Genomic DNA, 21,580 nt, shown 5'->3' on the forward strand with positions numbered 1-21,580 from the left:
CTCAGTCCCTCCGTCCGTCAATCACTCAGTCCCTCCGTCCGTCAATCACTCAGTCCGTCATTCAGTCAATCACTCAGTCCCTCAGTCCGTCAATCACTCAGTCCCTCAGTCCGTCAATCACTCAGTCCCTCAGTCCGTCAATCACTCAGTCCGTCAATCACTCAGTCCCTCCGTCCGTCAATCACTCAGTCCCTCCGTCCGTCAATCACTCAGTCCCTCCGTCCGTCAATCACTCAGTCCCTCCGTCCGTCAATCACTCAGTCCCTCCGTCCGTCAATCACTCAGTCCCTCCGTCCGTCAATCACTCAGTCCCTCCGTCCGTCAATCACTCAGTCCCTCCGTCCGTCAATCACTCAGTCCCTCCGTCCGTCAATCACTCAGTCCCTCCGTCCGTCAATCACTCAGTCCCTCCGTCCGTCAATCACTCAGTCCCTCCGTCCGTCAATCACTCAGTCCCTCCGTCCGTCAATCACTCAGTCCCTCCGTCAGTCAATCACTCAGTCCCTCATTCAGTCAATCACTCAGTCCCTCAGTCCGTCAATCACTCAGTCCCTCAGTCCGTCAATCACTCAGTCCCTCAGTCCGTCAATCACTCAGTCCCTCAGTCCGTCAATCACTCAGTCCCTCAGTCCGTCAATCACTCAGTCCCTCAGTCCGTCAATCACTCAGTCCCTCAGTCCGTCAATCACTCAGTCCCTCAGTCCGTCAATCACTCAGTCCCTCAGTCCGTCAATCACTCAGTCCCTCAGTCAGTCAATCACTCAGTCCGTCCGTCAGTCAATCACTCAGTCCGTCCGTCAGTCAATCACTCAGTCCGTCCGTCAGTCAATCACTCAGTCCCTCAGTCAGTCAATCACTCAGTCCCTCAGTCAGTCAATCACTCAGTCCGTCCGTCAGTCAATCACTCAGTCCGTCCGTCAGTCAATCACTCAGTCCGTCCGTCAGTCAATCACTCAGTCCGTCCGTCAGTCAATCACTCAGTCCGTCCGTCCGTCAGTCAATCACTCAGTCAGTCAATCACTCAGTCCCTCAGTCCGTCCGTCAATCACTCAGTCCCTCAGTCCGTCAGTCAATCACTTAGTCCCTCAGTCAATCACTCAGTCCCTCAGTCTGTCCGTCAGTCCCTCAGTCTGTCCGTCAGTCCGTCAGTCAGTCAGTCAATCACTCAGTCCGTCAGGCAGTCAATCACTCAGTCCCTCAGTCCGTCCGTCAATCACTCAGTCCCTCAGTCCGTCCGTCAATCACTCAGTCCCTCAGTCCGTCCGTCAGTCCGTCAGTCAGTCAGTCAGTCAGTCAGTCCGTCAGTCAGTCAGTCAATCACTCAGTGCCTCAGTCCGTCCGTCAATCACTCAGTCCCTCAGTCCGTCCGTCAATCACTCAGTCCCTCAGTCCGTCAGTCAATCACTCAGTCCCTCAGTCCGTCAGTCCGTCTATCAGTCAGTCACTCAGTCAGTCCCTCAGGCAGTCAATCACTCAGTCCCTCAGTCCCTCAGTCCCTCAGTCCCTCAGTCCCTCAGTCCCTCAGTCCCTCAGTCCCTCAGTCCCTCAGTCCGTCAATCCCTCAGTCCGTCAGTCACTCAGTCCGTCAGTCACTCAGTCCGTCAGTCCCTCAGTCCGTCAGTCCGTCAGTCCCTCAGTCCGTCAGTCCCTCAGTCCCTCAGTCCCTCAGTCCCTCAGTCCCTCAGTCCCTCAGTCCCTCAGTCCCTCAGTCCCTCAGTCCCTCAGTCCCTCAGTCCCTCAGTCCGTCAGTCCGTCAGTCGGCCGGGTGTCCGGCAAAAATACAATGTGAAAACAACGTTTATACCTTCAGAGAGTTCCCCGTGTGCAGCAGCTTCTTCAGGATTAGTCCTGCACAAAAACACATTCAGAAAAATGAATCAATGAGCGCAGAACACGAACACACACACACACACACACACACAGCTGTAGTTGTAAGAGTTCTCGGTCAGATCTGGTGTGTCTCAGCTCCAGATCCTTGGCTCTCTCTGAGTTTCTCTCGGTGGTCTTTGTATCCCACTGACTAACGCTTTCAGTGCAGAGGAAAAGGAGAGACCACCTTAACACACACACACACTACACGCTCAAATGTTTGTAGACACCCCTTTAAGTGGCTTTAAGCTGCTCCCACTGTGACATCTCTGCAGAGGACGCACAGAACCAAGTGAGACACACTGGAGCAGCTGGAAATGGGCCTTAGGTAAATTATGAACAATTTAAAGTGGGGTCTAGGTTCTGCAGTAGTTCTGTACATGCCTCACTGATGCCTTCAGAAAGGCTGAATGCCACTGAGCTCTCACAGCAGTGTTCTAGTATCTAGTGTATAGCTTTCTCAGGAGAGTGGAGAGTGTAGAGGAACACACTCCTGATTAACACCCAGCAGGTGTCTGTAATCTTTTGGCTGAAGAGTGTAGCTGTACTCAAGTTAATTCAGATTTACTCCAGTCTTAAATGAACAGAAAGAGCAGGAAAGGCAGAGGAGTGTGAGGAGGAGCGTGAGGAGGAGCGTGTGGAGGGGTGTGAGGAGGAGCGTGTGGAGGGGTGTGAGGAGGAGTGTGAGGAGGAGCGTGTGGAGGGGTGTGAGGAGGAGCGTGTGGAGGGGTGTGAGGAGGAGCGTGTGGAGGAGCGTGTGGAGGGGTGTGAGGAGGAGCGTGTGGAGGAGCGTGTGGAGGGGTGTGAGGAGGAGCGTGTGGAGGGGTGTGAGGAGGAGCGTGAGGAGGAGCGTGTGGAGGGGCGTGAGGAGGAGCGTGTGGAGGGGTGTGAGGAGGAGCGTGTGGAGGGGTGTGAGGAGGAGCGTGTGGAGGGGTGTGAGGAGGAGCGTGTGGAGGGGTGTGAGGAGGAGCGTGTGGAGGGGTGTGAGGAGGAGCGTGTGGAGGGGTGTGAGGAGGAGCGTGTGGAGGGGTGTGAGGAGGAGCGTGTGGAGGGGTGTGAGGAGGAGCGTGTGGAGGGGTGTGAGGAGGAGCGTGTGGAGGGGTGTGAGGAGGAGCGTGTGGAGGGGTGTGAGGAGGAGCGTGTGGAGGGGTGTGAGGAGGAGCGTGTGGAGGGGTGTGAGGAGGAGCGTGTGGAGGGGTGTGAGGAGGAGCGTGTGGAGGGGTGTGAGGAGGAGCGTGTGGAGGGGTGTGAGGAGGAGCGTGTGGAGGGGTGTGAGGAGGAGCGTGTGGAGGGGTGTGAGGAGGAGCGTGTGGAGGGGTGTGAGGAGGAGCGTGTGGAGGGGTGTGAGGAGGAGCGTGTGGAGGGGTGTGAGGAGGAGCGTGTGGAGGGGTGTGAGGAGGAGCGTGTGGAGGGGTGTGAGGAGGAGCGTGTGGAGGGGCGTGAGGAGGAGCGTGTGGAGGGGCGTGAGGAGGAGCGTGTGGAGGGGCGTGAGGAGGAGCGTGTGGAGGGGCGTGAGGAGGAGCGTGTGGAGGGGCGTGAGGAGGAGCGTGTGGAGGGGCGTGAGGAGGAGCGTGTGGAGGGGTGTGAGGAGGAGCGTGTGGAGGGGCGTGAGGAGGAGCGTGTGGAGGAGCGTGAGGAGGAGCGTGTGGAGGGGCGTGAGGAGGAGCGTGTGGAGGGGCGTGAGGAGGAGCGTGTGGAGGGGCGTGAGGAGGAGCGTGTGGAGGGGTGTGAGGAGGAGCGTGTGGAGGGGTGTGAGGAGGAGCGTGTGGAGGGGTGTGAGGAGGAGCGTGTGGAGGGGTGTGAGGAGGAGCGTGTGTGTTCACCGATGCTGTGGAACTGCCATCGTCCGTGGATTCTCTCCGGCAACAGCTGCAGAATTTTCTGTAAGAAGAAAGACTCATTTAATTAAATGTAAAAATGAATTCAGTTTCAATCTCATTTGAAAGTGTCATACAGCACACTGTAGTCCATCTGTTGCTCTGCATACTTTATCACCCCCCTTTCCCCCCTGTTTTTCAGCGCTCAGGACCCCCACAGAGCAGGTGTGATGTGGTGGTGGATCATTCTCAGTGCTGCAGTGACACTGACGTGGTGGTGGTGTGTTAGTGTGTGTTGTGCTGGTGTAGAGTGGATCAGACACAGCAGTGCTGCTGGAGTTTTTAAACCCCTCAGTGTCTGGACCGAGAACAGTCCACCGACCAAAAACATCCAGCCGACAGCGTCCTGTGTCACTGATGAAGGACTAGAGGACGACCGACACACACTGTGCAGCGACAGATGAGCTACTGTCTCTGACTCTACATCTACAAGGTGGACCAACGAGGGAGGAGTGTCTCACAGAGTGGACAGAGAGTGGACACAGGGTTTAAAAACTGAACCGGGTAAAAGGGAGGCAACAGAGAATACAGAACAACAGGTGTGTGTGTGTGTGTGTGTGTGTCACCTCAAAAATAAAAAGAATGGAGTCGAGGTCTTCCCTCTGTGACTTGTGTCCTAAAACAAAGAAACAAAGCAATGTTATTCATTTCATTTTCGCCGCCAACGGGCATCCACTAACGCTCCCCGAGGAACTGGAGAACCCCTGCTGAGGGGGAACTGGGAAGGAGCAGAACCCAAAGACACAGGTTTTATTTGACTTTCTGGAACACGTAACACACTCACCTTTCTGTTTGAGGTTGACCTCGATGCTGACGAAGTTCTCGAAGAAGACGTAGTAGATGTGGGAGTAGTTCTGATCAAAGAAGTGCTTCAGTTCGGCCGGCTCCGCGTTCTCTAAAGAGGAGGAGCAGTGGGGTTTAGTCAGATTTCACCGTCTCTGGCTGCTACAGGGAAACAATCAGCATTATTCATTATTATTGAACCCACTCCACCTTCAGAGCCCTGCCCAAAAGTAACAGGTCAATCCTCAGTTCTCATTCTGCTCGACCTATCAGCAGCATTTGATACGGTCAACCACCACATCTTACTAAACAAACTCACTGACATGGGCTTCAAGAACAATGCACTCTCCTGGTTTGAGTCTTATCTCACTGGACGATCCTTCAGTGTGTCATGGCTTGGACAAACATCAGCGCGACACCACCTCACCACAGGTGTGCCCCAAGGCTCGGTGCTGGGTCCCCTCCTCTTTGCCTTGTACACCACCTCTCTAGGCCCAATCATACATTCGCACGACTTCTCCTATCACTGCTATGCAGATGACACACAGCTCTATTTATCCTTTCCTCCAGGAGACACTTCAGTGACAACTCAAATCTCTGACTGTCTCTCTGACATATCTACATGGATGAAGGAACATCACCTCCAATTGAATTTATCCAAAACTGAACTACTGGTCCTCCCAGCCAAGCAAGCTATTCTCCACAACATCAGCATCAAGCTAGAGTCCCTATCAGTGGCTCCCACCAAGGTTGTAAGAAACCTAGGTGTCATGGTTGACGACCAGCTGACCTTCGCAGATCACGTTACCGCTGTAGCTCGATCGTGCCGCTTCTCCCTATTCAACATAAGGAAGATTAGGCCTTACCTAACTCAACATACAGCACAGCTCCTCGTTCAGACGTTAGTAATCTCCCGTCTAGACTATTGAACGAGCTTCCAAGCACCATCAGAGCAACAGGAACCCTCTCCGCATTCAAGAAATCATTGAAGACCCAGCTCTTCTGAGAGTATCTTTTGCACTGAATGTCTTTCTTTAATGCACTTATTACTTCCTGCATATTGCACTCAGTGTAAGGTATTTTGTATAAATCGTGCTGTAGTTTGAATGTTAGATCCTCTTTTGTAAGTCGCTTTGGATAAAAGCATCTGCCAAATGCATAAATGTAAACGTAAATGTAAAATGTAACCATCGCTCCAGAGAACACAGTTCCACTGTTCCACACACCAGAGGAACCCCATCACTCCAGAGAACACAGTTCCACTGTTCCACACACCAAAGGAACCCCATCACTCCAGAGAACACAGTTCCACTGTTCCACACACCAGAGGAACCCCATCACTCCAGAGAACACAGTTCCACTGTTCCACACACCAGAGGAACCCCATCACTCCAGAGAACACAGTTCCACTGTTCCACACACCAGAGGAACCCCATCGCTCCAGAGAACACAGTTCCACACACCAGAGGAACCCCATCACTCCAGAGAACACAATTCCACTGTTCCACACACCAGAGGAACCCCATCACTCCAGAGAACACAATTCCACTGTTCCACACACCAGAGGAACCCCATCACTTCAGAGAACACAGTTCCACTGTTCCACACACCAGAGGAACCCCATCACTCCAGAGAACACAGTTCCACTGTTCCACACACCAGAGGAACCCCATCACTTCAGAGAACACAGTTCCACTGTTCCACACACCAGAGGAACCCCATCACTTCAGAGAACACAGTTCCACTGTTCCACACACCAGAGGAACCCCATCACTCCAGAGAACACAGTTCCACTGTTCCACACACCAGAGGAACCCCATCGCTTCAGAGAACACAGTTCCACTGTTCCACACACCAGAGGAACCCCATCGCTCCAGAGAACACAATTCCACTGTTCCACACACCAGAGGAACCCCATCCCTCCAGAGAACACAGTTCCACTGTTCCACACACCAGAGGAACCCCATCGCTCCAGAGAACACAGTTCCACTGTTCCACACACCAGAGGAACCCCATCGCTCCAGAGAACACAGTTCCACACACCAGAGGAACCCCATCGCTCCAGAGAACACAATTCCACTGTTCCACACACCAGAGGAACCCCATCACTTCAGAGAACACAGTTCCACTGTTCCACACACCAGAGGAACCCCATCACTTCAGAGAACACAGTTCCACTGTTCCACACACCAGAGGAACCCCATCACTCCAGAGAACACAGTTCCACTGTTCCACACACCAGAGGAACCCCATCACTCCAGAGAACACAGTTCCACTGTTCCACACACCAGAGGAACCCCATCACTCCAGAGAACACAGTTCCACTGTTCCACACACCAGAGGAACCCCATCACTTCAGAGAACACAGTTCCACTGTTCCACACACCAGAGGAACCCCATCATTCCAGAGAACACAGTTCCACTGTTCCACACACCAGAGGAACCCCATCACTCCAGAGAACACAGTTCCACTGTTCCACACACCAGAGGAACTCCATCACTCCAGAGAACACAGTTCCACTGTTCCACACACCAGAGGAACTCCATCACTCCAGAGAACACAGTTCCACTGTTCCACACACCAGAGGAACTCCATCACTCCAGAGAACACAGTTCCACTGTTCCACACACCAGAGGAACCCCATCACTCCAGAGAACACAGTTCCACTGTTCCACACACCAGAGGAACCCCATCACTCCAGAGAACACAGTTCCACTGTTCCAGACACCAGAGGAACTCCATCACTCCAGAGAACACAGTTCCACTGTTCCACACACCAGAGGAACCCCATCACTCCAGAGAACACAGTTCCACTGTTCCACACACCAGAGGAACCCCATCACTCCAGAGAACACAGTTCCACTGTTCCACACACCAGAGGAACCCCATCACTCCAGAGAACACAGTTCCACTGTTCCACACACCAGAGGAACCCCATCGCTCCAGAGAACAGTTCTACACACCAGAGGAACCCCATCGCTCCAGAGAACAGTTCTACACACCAGAGGAACCCCATCGCTCCAGAGAACACAGTTCCACTGTTCCACACACCAGAGGAACCCCATCACTCCAGAGAGCACAGTTCCACACACCAGAGGAACCCCATCGCTCCAGAGAACACAGTTCCACTGTTCCACACACCAGAGGAACCCCATCACTCCAGAGAACACAGTTCCACTGTTCCACACACCAGAGGAACCCCATCGCTCCAGAGAACACAGTTCCACTGTTCCACACACCAGAGGAACCCCATCACTCCAGAGAACACAGTTCCACTGTTCCACACACCAGAGGAACCCCATCACTCCAGAGAACACAGTTCCACTGTTCCACACACCAGAGGAACCCCATCGCTCCAGAGAACACAGTTCCACACACCAGAGGAACCCCATCGCTCCAGAGAACACAGTTCCACTGTTCCACACACCAGAGGAACCCCATCACTCCAGAGAACACAGTTCCACTGTTCCACACACCAGAGGAACCCCATCACTCCAGAGAACACAGTTCCACTGTTCCACACACCAGAGGAACCCCATCGCTCCAGAGAACACAGTTCCACTGTTCCACACACCAGAGGAACCCCATCGCTCCAGAGAACACAGTTCCACTGTTCCACACACCAGAGGAACCCCATCACTCCAGAGAACACAGTTCCACTGTTCCACACACCAGAGGAACCCCATCGCTCCAGAGAACACAGTTCCACTGTTCCACACACCAGAGGAACCCCATCACTCCAGAGAACACAGTTCCACTGTTCCACACACCAGAGGAACCCCATCACTCCAGAGAACATAGTTCCACTGTTCCACACACCAGAGGAACCCCATCACTCCAGAGAGCACAGTTCCACACACCAGAGGAACCCCATCACTCCAGAGAACATAGTTCCACTGTTCCACACACCAGAGGAACCCCATCACTCCAGAGAACACAGTTCCACTGTTCCACACACCAGTATTGTGGGGAGTTATACCCCTGTAGTCCACACACTGGCACAGAGCATAGTTTGTCTCATGTGCAGCTGCTCCAGCACATCCTATTTCATTTCACCTTGTTCTACAGGGATTGTTCACACTGCTGATCTCGCTGTGGACAGAGGAGTGTGTAAATAACACAGCGAGTGTCACGGGGTGTAGTGAAGACAAGGGAACCCCACCCATCTCTCAAAATTCCTGAGATGCCGAGAGTCAAACAGGCAGCACGTGTAGAGCAGCATTCAGGAAAACTGAGCATGATCCAGTCTCACAGTCCGCACCTCTGTGCAGCACCACATCTGGTTCACTTCAAAGGACTATACTTTATATAAAATAAATCCCCTCTTCCGTGCACGCTCACATTAATGTGACACAATGTGTGAGAGCGCAAAGACGAGGTCAAACACAGCACAAAGAGCACTGAGTAAAAACGGAGAAGAAAGAGAACAGAGTGAAAACGGCTAAAAACCAGAGCTTCTGCTCCTCGCTCCTCACTGCTGTGCGCTCGGGGTCGGGGTGAACAGCGAGCGGCTGGGTCACTGGATTAATGTGGTGTACTTTAAGGATCTGGTCCGGTCGGTTATTTCAGCCACATTCAGGCTGTGTCCCGAATCTGCGGTCCCTCCTCCTCTCTCTCCGACGGCTACAGTCCTCCTCCAGCTGAAGGTGGAGTCGTTGAGAAGAAGGGAGCAGCAGGAGTGGAGTGAATGAGCTACTGTGGAGAAACGGGGCCTTGTTTAACAGACACCAACCCTACTCCCTTTCTCAGTCACAGAGAATTCTAAAACTGGGGTGGAACTGCCCTTCATCTTTAACATCCCTCAGGAAGTGAGTGGAGGCAGGAACCCTTTCTCTCAGACTTCCCCGACTACTCCCAGAGGAAGCTGCTGTTTATTTATGTCTGTTTCTCTCCAGCGTCCGGCCCTTCTTCTCCTCCGCCACAAACATCCCTCGCTTCCTACCCTCCGCTCTATCACTCCATCTCTCCTCTCAACAACAGCTTCACCCTTTCACTCACTCTGAGCGAGTCCTGGGGCCCCCGGCGCGAGTCTGAGTCCGTCACAACATTACTACACTCTACTGACTCATCACTGGGGAAAACACAAACACCACTAATACGTCATTTAAATCAGATACAGACACCTACAGTGAACAGAGTACAAAGGTCATGTGTTCATTTCTACACTCTTTTAATTCATTCATTCATTCATTCATTCATTCACTGTCTGTGAGTCTTATCCAGTTCAGGGGGCGGTGGGTCCGGAGTCTACCCAGAATCACTGGGCGCAATGCACGAACACACCCTGGAGGGGGCGCCAGTCCTTCACAGGGCGACACACACTCAGTCTTACGGACTCTGTCTGTCTCTCCACCTGTCTAACAGCCCATACACTCTGATTAACAGTTGCCCACAGCAACAGGTCGTCGGACCGGAGCCGAGCCCAAACATCTGCACACAGCTGTAACATTAGCTCACTCTTTATTATTATAACAAACATTTACTACAAACGTTCTCAGAAATCCTTCAAGGCCAAAACCTGTAGGTGCTCAGTACGGGCTCCAGTTTTGAGTGGAATTCTCCGTCCCACCTTAAATGGAGCAGGTTCTGGCGCATGCAGCATTAATATTAATTATCAATAAAAAATACCGTCAGGAGAAATACAAAGGCTTCTCTCTCAGAGTGGAATTGCTGCAGCATTTAAGGTGGACCGGCGGAATTAGAAATAGAAGCCACACAAGTTAACGGTGAGATTAGGCGTGTTTGAACTTGCCGTTCCACCTTAAAAGCTTACGGTAGAAGGGATGACTTCGGATACTCAGCACTGATTTAGCCTCATGCTTAACGTCGTAAAGGATTGGTGCATTTAAGGTGGAACGGATAACTACTGAAACTTCAGCGGAAAGGAAATTAACGATTTAAAGCCAATCTCAGCCGCGTTTGTAAACATTTAAGGTGGAAAGGGGGGATTCCTAGAAGCTGCAAACCACAACCTCGTCTAAAAATCACCCGTTTGTAGTGGAAATGAAAATTATAATTAAAATAAACCCTCAGCCTCGTTCAAACGACGCTGATTTAAGGTGGAATCTGTGTGTTTTGAACAAGATGCAAATCTCAGTCACTCAGTTAAGGTGGACCGGAGGAATTCGGATGAACAGCCAAGCTCAGCATCGTTAAGGAGTCGCCCATTTAAGGTGGAACTGAGGAATTCGCGAAACTTGTGCTAAAAACAATGGCCCCGACTCTCACCGATAACGATGCGCAGATGTTTGAGGCGCGTCAGGACGTCCTTCTTCGGGTCCAACACTTTCTGCGTGGATTTCCTCACATCCCCGTGGGTCTTTTTGGAGAACATTTCTCCAGGCAGAGGGAGGGAGGAGAACCTTTACAGGGTTAAAGAACCGAGAGAGGCTCTGTTGTCTAGAACAGGAGCGCTGTGAGAGCTCTGACCTGCCCTTTAACGCTCGGCAGACAGCAGCACATTTCTGCAGAGGCTTCTGTCCCTGACTGTAGTTTATAATGTTTCTAAAGCTCCAACACACACTCCCTCTCTCACACACTCCCTCTCTGACTACAGTGGATAATAACACCACTCAACATGGCGCGGAGACATGGAAAACAACCTAATACACAACAGAGCAATCAAACACACACACACACACACACACACACACACACACACACACACACACACACACACACCCTGAAAACAAACACATTCCTAAATTTCACACCCTTTTTATTTATTATTATTTATTCATTTAGTTATTTATTTATTTTAAGAAAAAGAATTAGTCCGTACTCAGTGATAATCACACTATACACAATAAGATAATTTAGTTAATATAGTTTAGTTAAAATGAACAATGTAAAATATAAACTAGTACATAATAGATGTTATTATTATTAGCAGTAGTAAACTAAGGGATAAATAAATATAATCCACATAAAGAAATAAAACTCATTCCAGTATAAGCCAAATATATAATTTTCCCGTCCACAATTTAATCTTGATTTAATGTGTTTCTTAAATATATCACTATTAATCTTCCTACTACAATAAAAAAATGACAAAAATAGTTTTCTGTCACATGTATTTTATTATAAATTATTGCCTTCAGAAAGCCTTATGGTAAATTCCTGCATGGTTATAAACATATTTACAGTGTCGTTTATTCCAAAATCCACCCATTAATCACAGAATATGAAAGACTTTTACTTTATGATCCATCTTTCGTCGTTGGACTGCTCGAGTCTAGTTTAGTGAATGGGACGTAACTGTGGGGCATGTAGTGCTGGGGAATGTAGTTTTCTATAAACAGAATGACTACTAGTGCGAACGGAAAGGGGCGGCGCTAAAAGACTACAACAAACTACAAATCCCAGAGGCGCGTATCCGAGCATTCTCCGCGCCAGCCAGCGCTTCGGGCAGAGTCTTGAGGAGCGTTTAAGGAAAACATTGAGAGAAAATGCGAAAATAATGCGATAAAGGCGGAGAAATTCTTCCATTTCTGAATCGGGATCGGTTTAGGGGCGTGTTTAGAGGACAATGAGGACGGATTGGCGAGGTTTAAGGACATCCCCAGCGACAAAACGCGCATTTTAGTGGAACTCGTAGAGGGTCGGTAGTCAACACGGCATTAAAGGGCTCCTGCGCGGGAAAGAACTGAGAGAGGGATTTAACAGACGAATAAAAGATGCCAGTTCACACGAAGGAGAAGAAAGAGAGCAATCACGATGAGATGGACGTGGATTTTGTGGAACACGAGGGCAGCAGCTCGGAGGAGGACGACACGGAGACCTCCTCTGTCTCTGAGGATGGAGAGAGCTCAGGTAAACTCTTAAATCTACTTTAAAAATAAACACTTCCATCTCACTACTGAGCTCCTGATTAAAAACGAACATTTGAAAACTTGTTTTTTGGCTTATATCATGGAAAAACAGAGTAAGAGTCTGATTTACAGATGTAAAGTGGGGCTTTAATGTGATTCTTATCGAGATCAACTCGTCAGACACTTTATTTTGTGAAGAATAAAAACAAACACATGTTCATACATTGGTCAAAGTGCGGAAAAGGGGGAGGAAAACATAGCACTTTTGGAATAATCTCTAAAAGAACACAGCACCGTTGGGGTGAGACAGAAGAGGAGGGTCAAAAAAGGATTAAAAGAAAAACCTTACTTTACTTTACTTTAAAACAAAAGACACAACAAACCAGCGCCTGGATCACTGAGGATCACTGAGGGCACTGCTCTGCCCCCCCTCCCCTCCCCCCGTATTTGAACCCTGTGTTTGACAAGTACCTGTTTCACACTGAACAAGGTTCACTACAGGATGGCCAATCAGAGAAGAGCTCATTTACATACATCAGGGATAGAGACAGGAAATGCGCAAACCTGGAACACACAGTCACCCGGTCCCTCACACTTCTGGACAGTTTCACACACACACCTGTGGATACTTTCTCACACCTGTGAACAGTTTCACCCCCGCCCCCCGGACACTTACCCAGTCCCTCACACCTCTGGATAGTTTCACCCCCCACATTTACCCAGTCCCTCACACCTCTGGACAGGACAGTTTCACACACACACCCACACCTGTGGATACTTACACACACCGACCCCCCTCTGGGCACTTACCCAGTCCCTCACACCTGTGGATACTTTCACACACACACCCAGTCCCTCTCACACTCATTCAGTTCTACAATTACGGGAGAAATACTTTTTTGTGAGGAAGCCTGCTGTTGCTGAATTGTGTGTTGATGCTGAATGTGTGTGTGTGTGTGTGTGTCCATCTCCAGAGATGGATGATGAAGACTGTGAGAGGAGGAGGATGGAGTGTCTTGATGAAATGAACAACCTGGAGAAACAGTTCACAGACCTCAAAGACCAGTGAGTATCCAGATCAATCAATCAGTCGAGGAGGAGGAGGAGGAGGAGGAGGAGGGAGTGTGAATCTAGAGGAAACTGAGGATCAGACTTGAGATGGAGATCAATAACTGATACAGATCAGTAAAATAATGCTGTGATCGGCCCAGGCACCGACCTTTGAGACCAGATCGGAACGTCCCTGTCTGGTTCTCGCTCTGTAGCACTGACATAATACGTTCTATACCCTTTAAAGGACCCACCCCTACTCACCCCACACATACACACCTCTGTAAACCTCTCCCCCTCGCTCTAAACTGCCCCCTGCTGTTTTCAGGTTGTATAAAGAGCGGTTAAACCAAGTTGATGCCAAACTTCAGGAAGTGATGTCGGGAAAGGCGGCGGAGTATCTGGAACCTCTGGCCAATCTTCAGGAGAACATGCAGATCAGGACCAAAGTGGCTGGTGAGTCTCAGATCCACAGACCTGTGCTTTTAATGGTTGAATATTTATTTAAAGATGCACCTCCCCCTCGTCTCCACAGTGGAACACAGTTCTGTTTCTTAATGAAACGTCTGTGACCTGCTTTGGTCCAAACCCCACGAGCCCCACAGCAGTGTTCTCCCCCTGTGTAAACAGCCCCTGTTCAGAACGCCCGCTTTCAGCACCTGTTCCTTTAAATGATAATGAGCCGCTCGCTGTTCACCCCGACCCCGAGCGCACAGCAGTGAGGAGCGAGGAGCAGAAGCTCTGGTTTTTAGCCGTTTTCACTCTGTTCTCTTTCTTCTCCGTTTTTACTCAGTGCTCTTATTTCTCCGCGCTCGTTGTGTCTGTTTTGCTGAGTTTAACCTCGTCTTTGCGCTCTCACATAAACACGGGTCCAGCGCTGTGATTGGACAGACTCAGACGAGGGGGCGGGGCCTTTGTCAGAAGTAAAGCAGAATCAGAACAGCTCGTTTTATCGTGTGTTTTCAGACTCAGGCCGCACACAGAGGGTCGGTGGGCTCCAGGTCCTCACCTTTAAAGTGAATATGACTGAGAGTTTAAGGAAGTTATCAGGGGCTTGTGTTTAAAGATGCATTAGTTGCGTGTTTTGGTACGAATCAAGGTTAGGAAATGAAGCTTGAGTGTGTCGTCCAGGGTTTTAACTCTTGCTCCGGTGCTGTGTCTGATCAGGGATCTACAGGGAGCTCTGTCTGGAGTCGGTGAAGCACAAGCACGACTGTGAAACTCAGGCAGCGTTCCAGCACTGGGAGGTGAGGTACACTTCACGTCACATCTCACACTGTTCCTCAGTTAGAAACCCACACACACACCTGTCACTGTCCTTTCTTCCAGAGCGAGAAGCTGCTGCTTTTTGACACCGTTCAGACGGAGCTGGAGGAGAAAATCAGACGCCTGGAGGAAGACCGACACAGTATAGACATTACCTCAGGTACATCCCATAATAATATACACCATCATCGGCCAAAACATTAAAACGACCACTTCATCATCCCCACTCCTCAGTTCCACCATTACAGACTGTAACGAACAGAGCAGGTGTGATTCGGGTGGTGTGTCATTCTCAGCGCTGCATCAACAAGGAGGACCCACGAGGGAGGAGTGTCTCACAGAGTGGACAGAGAGTGGACACAGGGTTTAAAAACTCCAGCAGCACTGCTGTGTCTGATCCACTCTACACCAGCACAACACACACTAACACACCACCACCACGTCAGAGTCACTGCAGCGCTGAGAATGATCCACCACCACATCACACCTGCTCTGTGGGGGTCCGGGGCACGTTGTGTTACTTTCATAAAAATATAAAACAAATAAAAAGGTTTTAATTTTAAAGGTTTAATATTTGTTTGATGTGTTGTTTTTGTACAGAGCTGTGGAACGATGAACTACAGTCAAGAAAAAACAAGAGGAAAGATCCCTTCAGTCCGGACAGGAAAAAGAAACCTGTTGTTGTCTCTGATATCCTTCACTTAAACTCAGGCTTAATCCCCTATACTTTACCCTAAGTCAGGCTTAAACCCTAGTCCTTCACCTTAACTCAGGCTTAATCCCATATCCTTTACCCTAAGTCAGGCTTAATCCCATATCCTTTACCCTAAATCAGGCTTAAACCCTAGTCCTTTACCCTAAGTCAGGCTTAAGCCCTAGTCCTTGACTTAAACTCAGGCTTAAACCCTAATCCTTTACCCTAACTCAGGCTTAAACCCTAATCCTTCACCTTAACTCAGGCTTAATCCCATATCCTTTACCCTAAGTCAGGCTTAAACCCTAGTCCTTCACCTTAACTCAGGCTTAATCCCATATCCTTTACCCTAAGTCAGGCTTAATCCCATATCCTTTACCCTAGTCCTTTACCCTAACTCAGGCTTAAGCCCTAGTCCTTGACTTAAACTCAGGCTTAAACCCTAATCCTTTACCCTAAGTCAGGCTTAAACCCTAGTCCTTCACCTTAACTCAGGCTTAATCCCATATCGTTTACCCTAAGTCAGACTTAAACCCTAGTCCTTCACCTTAACTCAGGCTTAATCCCATATCGTTTACCCTAAGTCAGACTTAAACCCTAATCCTTCACCTTAACTCAGGCTTAATCCCATATCCTTTACCCTAAGTCAGGCTTAAACCCTAGTCCTTCACCTTAACTCAGGCTTAATCCCATATCGTTTACCCTAAGTCAGACTTAAACCCTAATCCTTCACCTTAACTCAGGCTTAATCCCATATCCTTTACCCTAAGTCAGGCTTAAACACTAGTCCTTCACCTTAACTCAGGCTTAATCCCATATCCTTTACCCTAAGTCAGGCTTAAACCCTAGTCCTTCACCTTAACTCAGGCTTAATCCCATATCCTTTACCCTAAGTCAGGCTTAAACCCTAGTCCTTTACCCTAAGTCAAGCTTAAGCCCTAGTCCTTCACTTAAACTCAGGCTTAAACCCCTATCCTTTACCCTATGTCAGGCTTAAATCTAAATTATTTAACGTAAGTCAGGCTTAAGCCTTAATCCTTTACCCTAAGTCAGGCTTAACCCCCGATCCTTTACCCTCAGCTCAGAGATGTTTATTGGTCTTAACCTGTTTACGGCCGTATATTGTTTACATGCTGCAGGACCTAGACATTCTGGAGGACTGGACGGCCATCAGGAAGGTGAGGAAACAGAGAGTATGATATAAACAGTAAAATAAAGTAGAGAAATGTTGCCTGGACTGTAGACAAACCATCTACTCTTTTTATTTCACGTAATGGAAAATATCAGAGAGGGAAAGTTTCAGAGAGGGAAAGTCTTCCTGAGACTGCAGCCCAGGTTTCTGAATGCAGCTTGTGATTATAAAATTATATTGTTACCGGCCACAGGAGGGCGCCAAAGTGTTTATAATCATCATTTATATTGATTTAAACTTTTTTTCTGTCAACTTTTGTTGTTCTTTACTGAAACCTACAGCCGTTTCTGGTGGTTCTTGTGGTGCCCAGGCAACATTTCTATCATTTTACAGGTTTATGTTCATAACAAACACTGGAGCAGGTTTCACAGCCTCCTTCCTGTTGATTGTGTTCTGTAGGCAATGGCGACTCTGGGACCTCACCGAGTCAAAACCGACGGTAAGTTTACACCTCCTTCAAAGATGAGGACCCCTGCTCATCCAGCATTTCCTCTGGGCAGAGGCTAAATGTCAGATGTTGAACTGTGAGGATTTGATGGTATAGCGTTTACATAAGAATTAGCGAATTCAGGCGCAGGTGATTAGATCTGGATCATAAACAGCTCTCTACTCATCCATGTGGAGCTCCTTCACTCCTCACAGCAGGGGGGGGTACACCTCCCTAACCCCCGTCAGCACTGGGCACCGTGACCTTAGGCTCAGTTTTGAATCCTTTTCTACTGTGTGTCTGTAACGATCGAACTCTTCATTATTAAATGTAGCGAATGTTTTGTTTCCGTCTCAGAGTTTCTCGCCTCTGCTCCAGTGTCCGCGTGTAAGAGTGAGAAGGTACAGCACAGCGCTCGCTCGGAGGACGGACGACTGCTTTACGACGGAGAGTGGTTCAGCCGCGGGCAAAACATCTGCATCGACAGAAAAGACGACTTTCCCACCAGGTGAGATCAAGCTTCTTCACGGAACCCTAGATTCCACCTTAAGACGTTTCTTACAGTGATGTTCATTAAAAGGTGAAGTCTAGAGCTGTGACATTTTAACGCTGCAGCTTTTAAGGTGGAATAGAGAAACTGAAGAGCAGGTGATTTCATCAGCGGGAGAGTCCTGAATCAGCTAGTGTCTGATTGGCTCCGCGGGTGGTTATGGGAGGAGCCATCAGTAGGCGGTTCCTAAGTCAGGATCTTGTGTCTGATTGGCTGTAGGTGTTTCTGTTCTCGTACGGAGATGATCTACCGTAGACGGTCTCCTCAGTTTCTCCTGCGCTATTTCTACAGCTAAGAATCACTTGTAAACGATGGCTTACTCTCGGTCCTCTGGGTTTATTCTGTGACCAGTCTCTATTTTACTGATGTGATGTGGTCAGTTTCTGAGCGGTGCACTGACCTACACCCAGCCCTCACTAGTGGAGTTTTAGTTTCCCCATATGGCGATTTTCCACCACGTGGTCCCGACTCTACTCTCTGATTGGTCCCTGGTTGGTTTTCCACTCCCACAGCTGCCCCCTGAAATGTACCCGGTGTTCGGAAACCACAACAACGGCGGCGGTAACGTTAAGCGGTGTTTACTCATGGTGTATCGGCGTGTTGTTGTTGTTTGGGACTGAACACAGCTCCGTCATCAGTTCAGACAGATCAGTAGAGTTTGTTCCTTCCTTGTTGCAGCGTCCAGCTCTCGCTGGATTCTTTCGTCGACCACCGATCCAAGGAGCGTTCGAACCTCTTCAAAAGACCACGGCGTCATTTTACGAGCTGCCGTCGTGAGTCGGATAAAAACAAACGTGATCTCTGCTGCAGCTGGAGATTTTACAGATGGAGAGTTGGTGCTGGTCGTCTGCGTCGCGTGGCGTAGAGTGACGACTCTCTCTGGACGATCAGCGCTCTGCAAGGTTTACACGCCACGGTTTAGTCCCTACTCGACTCGCTCTGAACCACGAGAGAACAGCCACTAAACAAGAACCCGCTTCCAGAACCAGGACCTGATTCACCTGGTGTAAAGGATGAGTTGAGTAGGGAACGTGGAAAAGCGCCATTACGTCTTAAAACAGGCCAGGGGTCATCTCTCTAATGTTCTGCAGCACAGATCTCATCACCGATTTTCTCTGTCTCTTTCAGTGCTGTGATAACCACCATAAACAACGACGAGGTCTGGTTCAAGCGTTTGGACGGCAGCAAATCCAAACTCTACATCTCTCAGCTGCAGAAAGGCAAATACTCCATCAAACACACCTGAGGACCACGCTCCTACCACTCCTCACACTCACGCAGGACGAGGGGGACACGCCTGACCCGGCCTTTCTTACAGACAGCATCTGTTCCACTTTTAAAAAGCGGTTTAAAACAGGACTGAGCTCTTTGTTTTATATTTTTTTCTTTCTTGGTTTTGTCTGCAATAAGCTCCACGTCATTCTTACAGAGGTTTGTTTTCTGAGAGATGATTTGCTTTGGACATTTTGTATTCGTCTTTGTGCCTTTCGTGAATTATTTTGTATTTTTGTACTCTCCTCCACTCCTGCCCCGCGGGGTTTAAGGGCGACCCGCTGCAGTCCACTGCCTGAAGGAGCAGGTTCACTGGCTCAGTGGTCGATATTAAAGCGGTGGTTTGGTGTGGTCAGATCTACAGCTCGTCCCGAGTGTGAACAGTCTGTGGCTCAAATAAACAACTAAAAAAAGACTGAAGAAACTACTAAAGTATTGTAATGATTTAACATTTTCAACTTAATTTCATTCACCTCCAGGACACAGCTTTTCTCTCTTCACTGTCCGTCACAGGGGAACACACACACACACACACAATCACTCACAACTGTGGACAGTTTCACACACTCACCCAGTCACTCTTACACACTCTGTGAATGGAAGCAGACGTCCTCCTCTAAAAGCCCCTCACAGAAAGTGAGGACAGCAGACGGTGGGGACAGAGGACGGTGGGGGACAGAGGACAGTGGGGGACAGAGGGCTAGTGTCTGACTGTAGAGTGGAGAAGGGGGTGGTGTTTAAACCCAGTGCTGGTGGAGAGGGACCTACAGGACGCTGTGAGGGACAGATGTCCACTGTCCTCTATCACTCCACAGAGACTCTGTAGACGGTGGAGGAGCTGCTGGAGGAGGAGAGGGAGTAAAGTGCTGGGTGTGAGCTGGAGACGTCTGGTTCCATTCACCAACACTGAGATCTGAGAAGAAGGTTGACTGATGTTAGAAACACAGGAGAGCTGACATTTCTGAGAAGAGCTCTCATTAAAATGGCACCAAATTAACAAATACGTGGCCCTCGGCCCAGGCTCCGCCTCCTGCACTTCACACCACAGCGCCTCCTTCAGCCAAACACTGCGTCTACACAGATCCAGCACAGATTCGTTACAGTTTTCCGCTGAAAGAGCAAACGCAAAGAAAAAGTCACCACACAAACAGACCTCAGACTAAACCTGCTCTAAAGTCAAACTCGAGCCTGAGCCTCACGCTGTTGGTTCATTTGAAGATCAGCTGACCCTCTGCATCTGGAAGTTCCACCAATGACGATGTTAGACCTGTTTCAGAGGCTGTGGCCCCCACCTCAATAAACTGTCCTTTAACATTTGGAATCGTCAATCGTTTGTTTTTAATAAAAATCGAAAAACCCACGAGTGGAAACGAACAAAACCACGTCACGGGAAACAGTTACGTTTAACGCTACAAATGTACTCCCTGAACCCTAGTGTTCACAGTAATTATCTGGAGGGAGGGATTCTAACTTAAAACATATTCAAAACTTTCACTCAAACAATTCAGTTCTTTCCAACAGTTTCTTGTTTCTGAAACTGAAATGTTGACTGAGCAGAGAACAGTGCAGTGGATGGTCCGGGGTTCACTGCTGTTCGGGTGTTTGGTGTGTTCCCCCTCAGCAGTGGAGGGGCACTGACTGTGGGAGTGTCCACAGCTGTGAGTGTTACAGACAATGAATCAGTTTATGGTTAAAAGAGTTAATAGCACTTAACAGTGTTTTTAAAGCTCTGACATCTTCATACTTACGTTTATGAACTTAATAATCGTATGGCAACAGATTGCCTTCATTGTTTAGAGTTCTGCACTTATTCAAGTTTACAGCGAACACACCACACTCCTCACAGACAGTCACCTGGAGGAAACCCACGCAGACACAGAGAGAACACACCACACTCCTCACAGACAGTCACCCGGAGGAAACCCACGCAGACACAGGGAGAACACACCACACTCCTCACAGACAGTCACCTGGAGGAAACCCACGCAGACACAGAGAGAACACACCACACTCCTCACAGACAGTCACCTGGAGGAAACCCACGCAGACACAGAGAGAACACACCACACTCCTCACAGACAGTCACCTGGAGGAAACCCACGCAGACACAGGGAGAACACACCACACTCCTCACAGACAGTCACCTGGAGGAAACCCACGCAGACACAGGGAGAACACACCACACTCCTCACAGACAGTCACCTGGAGGAAACCCACGCAGACACAGAGAGAACACACCACACTCCTCACAGACAGTCACCCGGAGGAAACCCACGCAGACACAGGGAGAACACACCATACTCCTCACAGACAGTCACCCGGAGGAAACCCACGCAGACACAGAGAGAACACACCACATTCCTCACAGACAGTCGCCCGGAGGAAACCCACGCCGACACAGGGAGAACACACCACACTCCTCACAGTGGGACGTGTTTATTTGTGAATAGTGAAACATATTAGTGCTCTGTGTCTAACTGGTGATATATGATTTAGACTTTGTCAGGATCGTGAGACTAATATGAGACTGTCAGAGCAGGAGAGAGGGCCCACTGTAATTCATCACATTATCGTTTAAAATCACAGCTCCTGCTTCTTCCTCGTCCTTTATCCAACATCCAATGAAATGTTTCCAACGTGTGATGACATCAGAGACGTCACATGTTCCAGCCCCCACCTCATCCAATCAAATCTCAGTGGATAACAACTTCCCGACGATCTTTATCTTCCCACCCACGTCCAGTTTCACTCAGAATATTCATGTCCTTTAAGAAATTAGTGTTATTTC

At 49.3% G+C, this 21,580-nt stretch overlaps 2 protein-coding genes across 2 annotated transcripts in view; one reads left to right on the plus strand and one right to left on the minus strand.

Moving 5' to 3' along the window:
• The window catches only part of ralgapa1 (Ral GTPase activating protein catalytic subunit alpha 1), an 82,862-nt gene extending 71,771 nt beyond the window's left edge, over nt 1–11,091 (minus strand). Inside the window, exons 1-5 of the mRNA XM_066657723.1 lie at nt 10,759–11,091; nt 4,531–4,641; nt 4,313–4,362; nt 3,693–3,750; nt 1,805–1,848 (exon numbers count right to left, since the gene is read on the minus strand). Of these exons, the coding sequence (XP_066513820.1) occupies nt 1,805–1,848; nt 3,693–3,750; nt 4,313–4,362; nt 4,531–4,641; nt 10,759–10,864 (369 nt within the window). The 5' untranslated portion in view covers nt 10,865–11,091. The remainder of the gene's footprint in view (nt 1–1,804; nt 1,849–3,692; nt 3,751–4,312; nt 4,363–4,530; nt 4,642–10,758) is intronic.
• Nucleotides 11,092–11,912: 821 nt separating this feature from the next.
• On the plus strand, nt 11,913–19,417 carry brms1la (BRMS1 like transcriptional repressor a). Its single transcript, XM_066685967.1, has 10 exons — nt 11,913–12,342; nt 13,316–13,406; nt 13,720–13,847; nt 14,559–14,638; nt 14,721–14,817; nt 15,258–15,347; nt 16,465–16,529; nt 16,943–16,982; nt 17,328–17,478; nt 18,649–19,417. Exons 1-10 carry the CDS (start codon nt 12,207–12,209, stop codon nt 18,764–18,766), a joined length of 996 nt encoding a protein of 331 aa, XP_066542064.1. The 5' UTR covers nt 11,913–12,206; the 3' UTR covers nt 18,767–19,417.
• The last annotated feature ends 2,163 nt before the right edge of the window (nt 19,418–21,580 follow it).

Source organism: Hoplias malabaricus, chromosome 1 (assembly GCF_029633855.1).
Source record: "Hoplias malabaricus isolate fHopMal1 chromosome 1, fHopMal1.hap1, whole genome shotgun sequence".
Taxonomy (NCBI): Eukaryota; Metazoa; Chordata; class Actinopteri; order Characiformes; family Erythrinidae; genus Hoplias; species Hoplias malabaricus.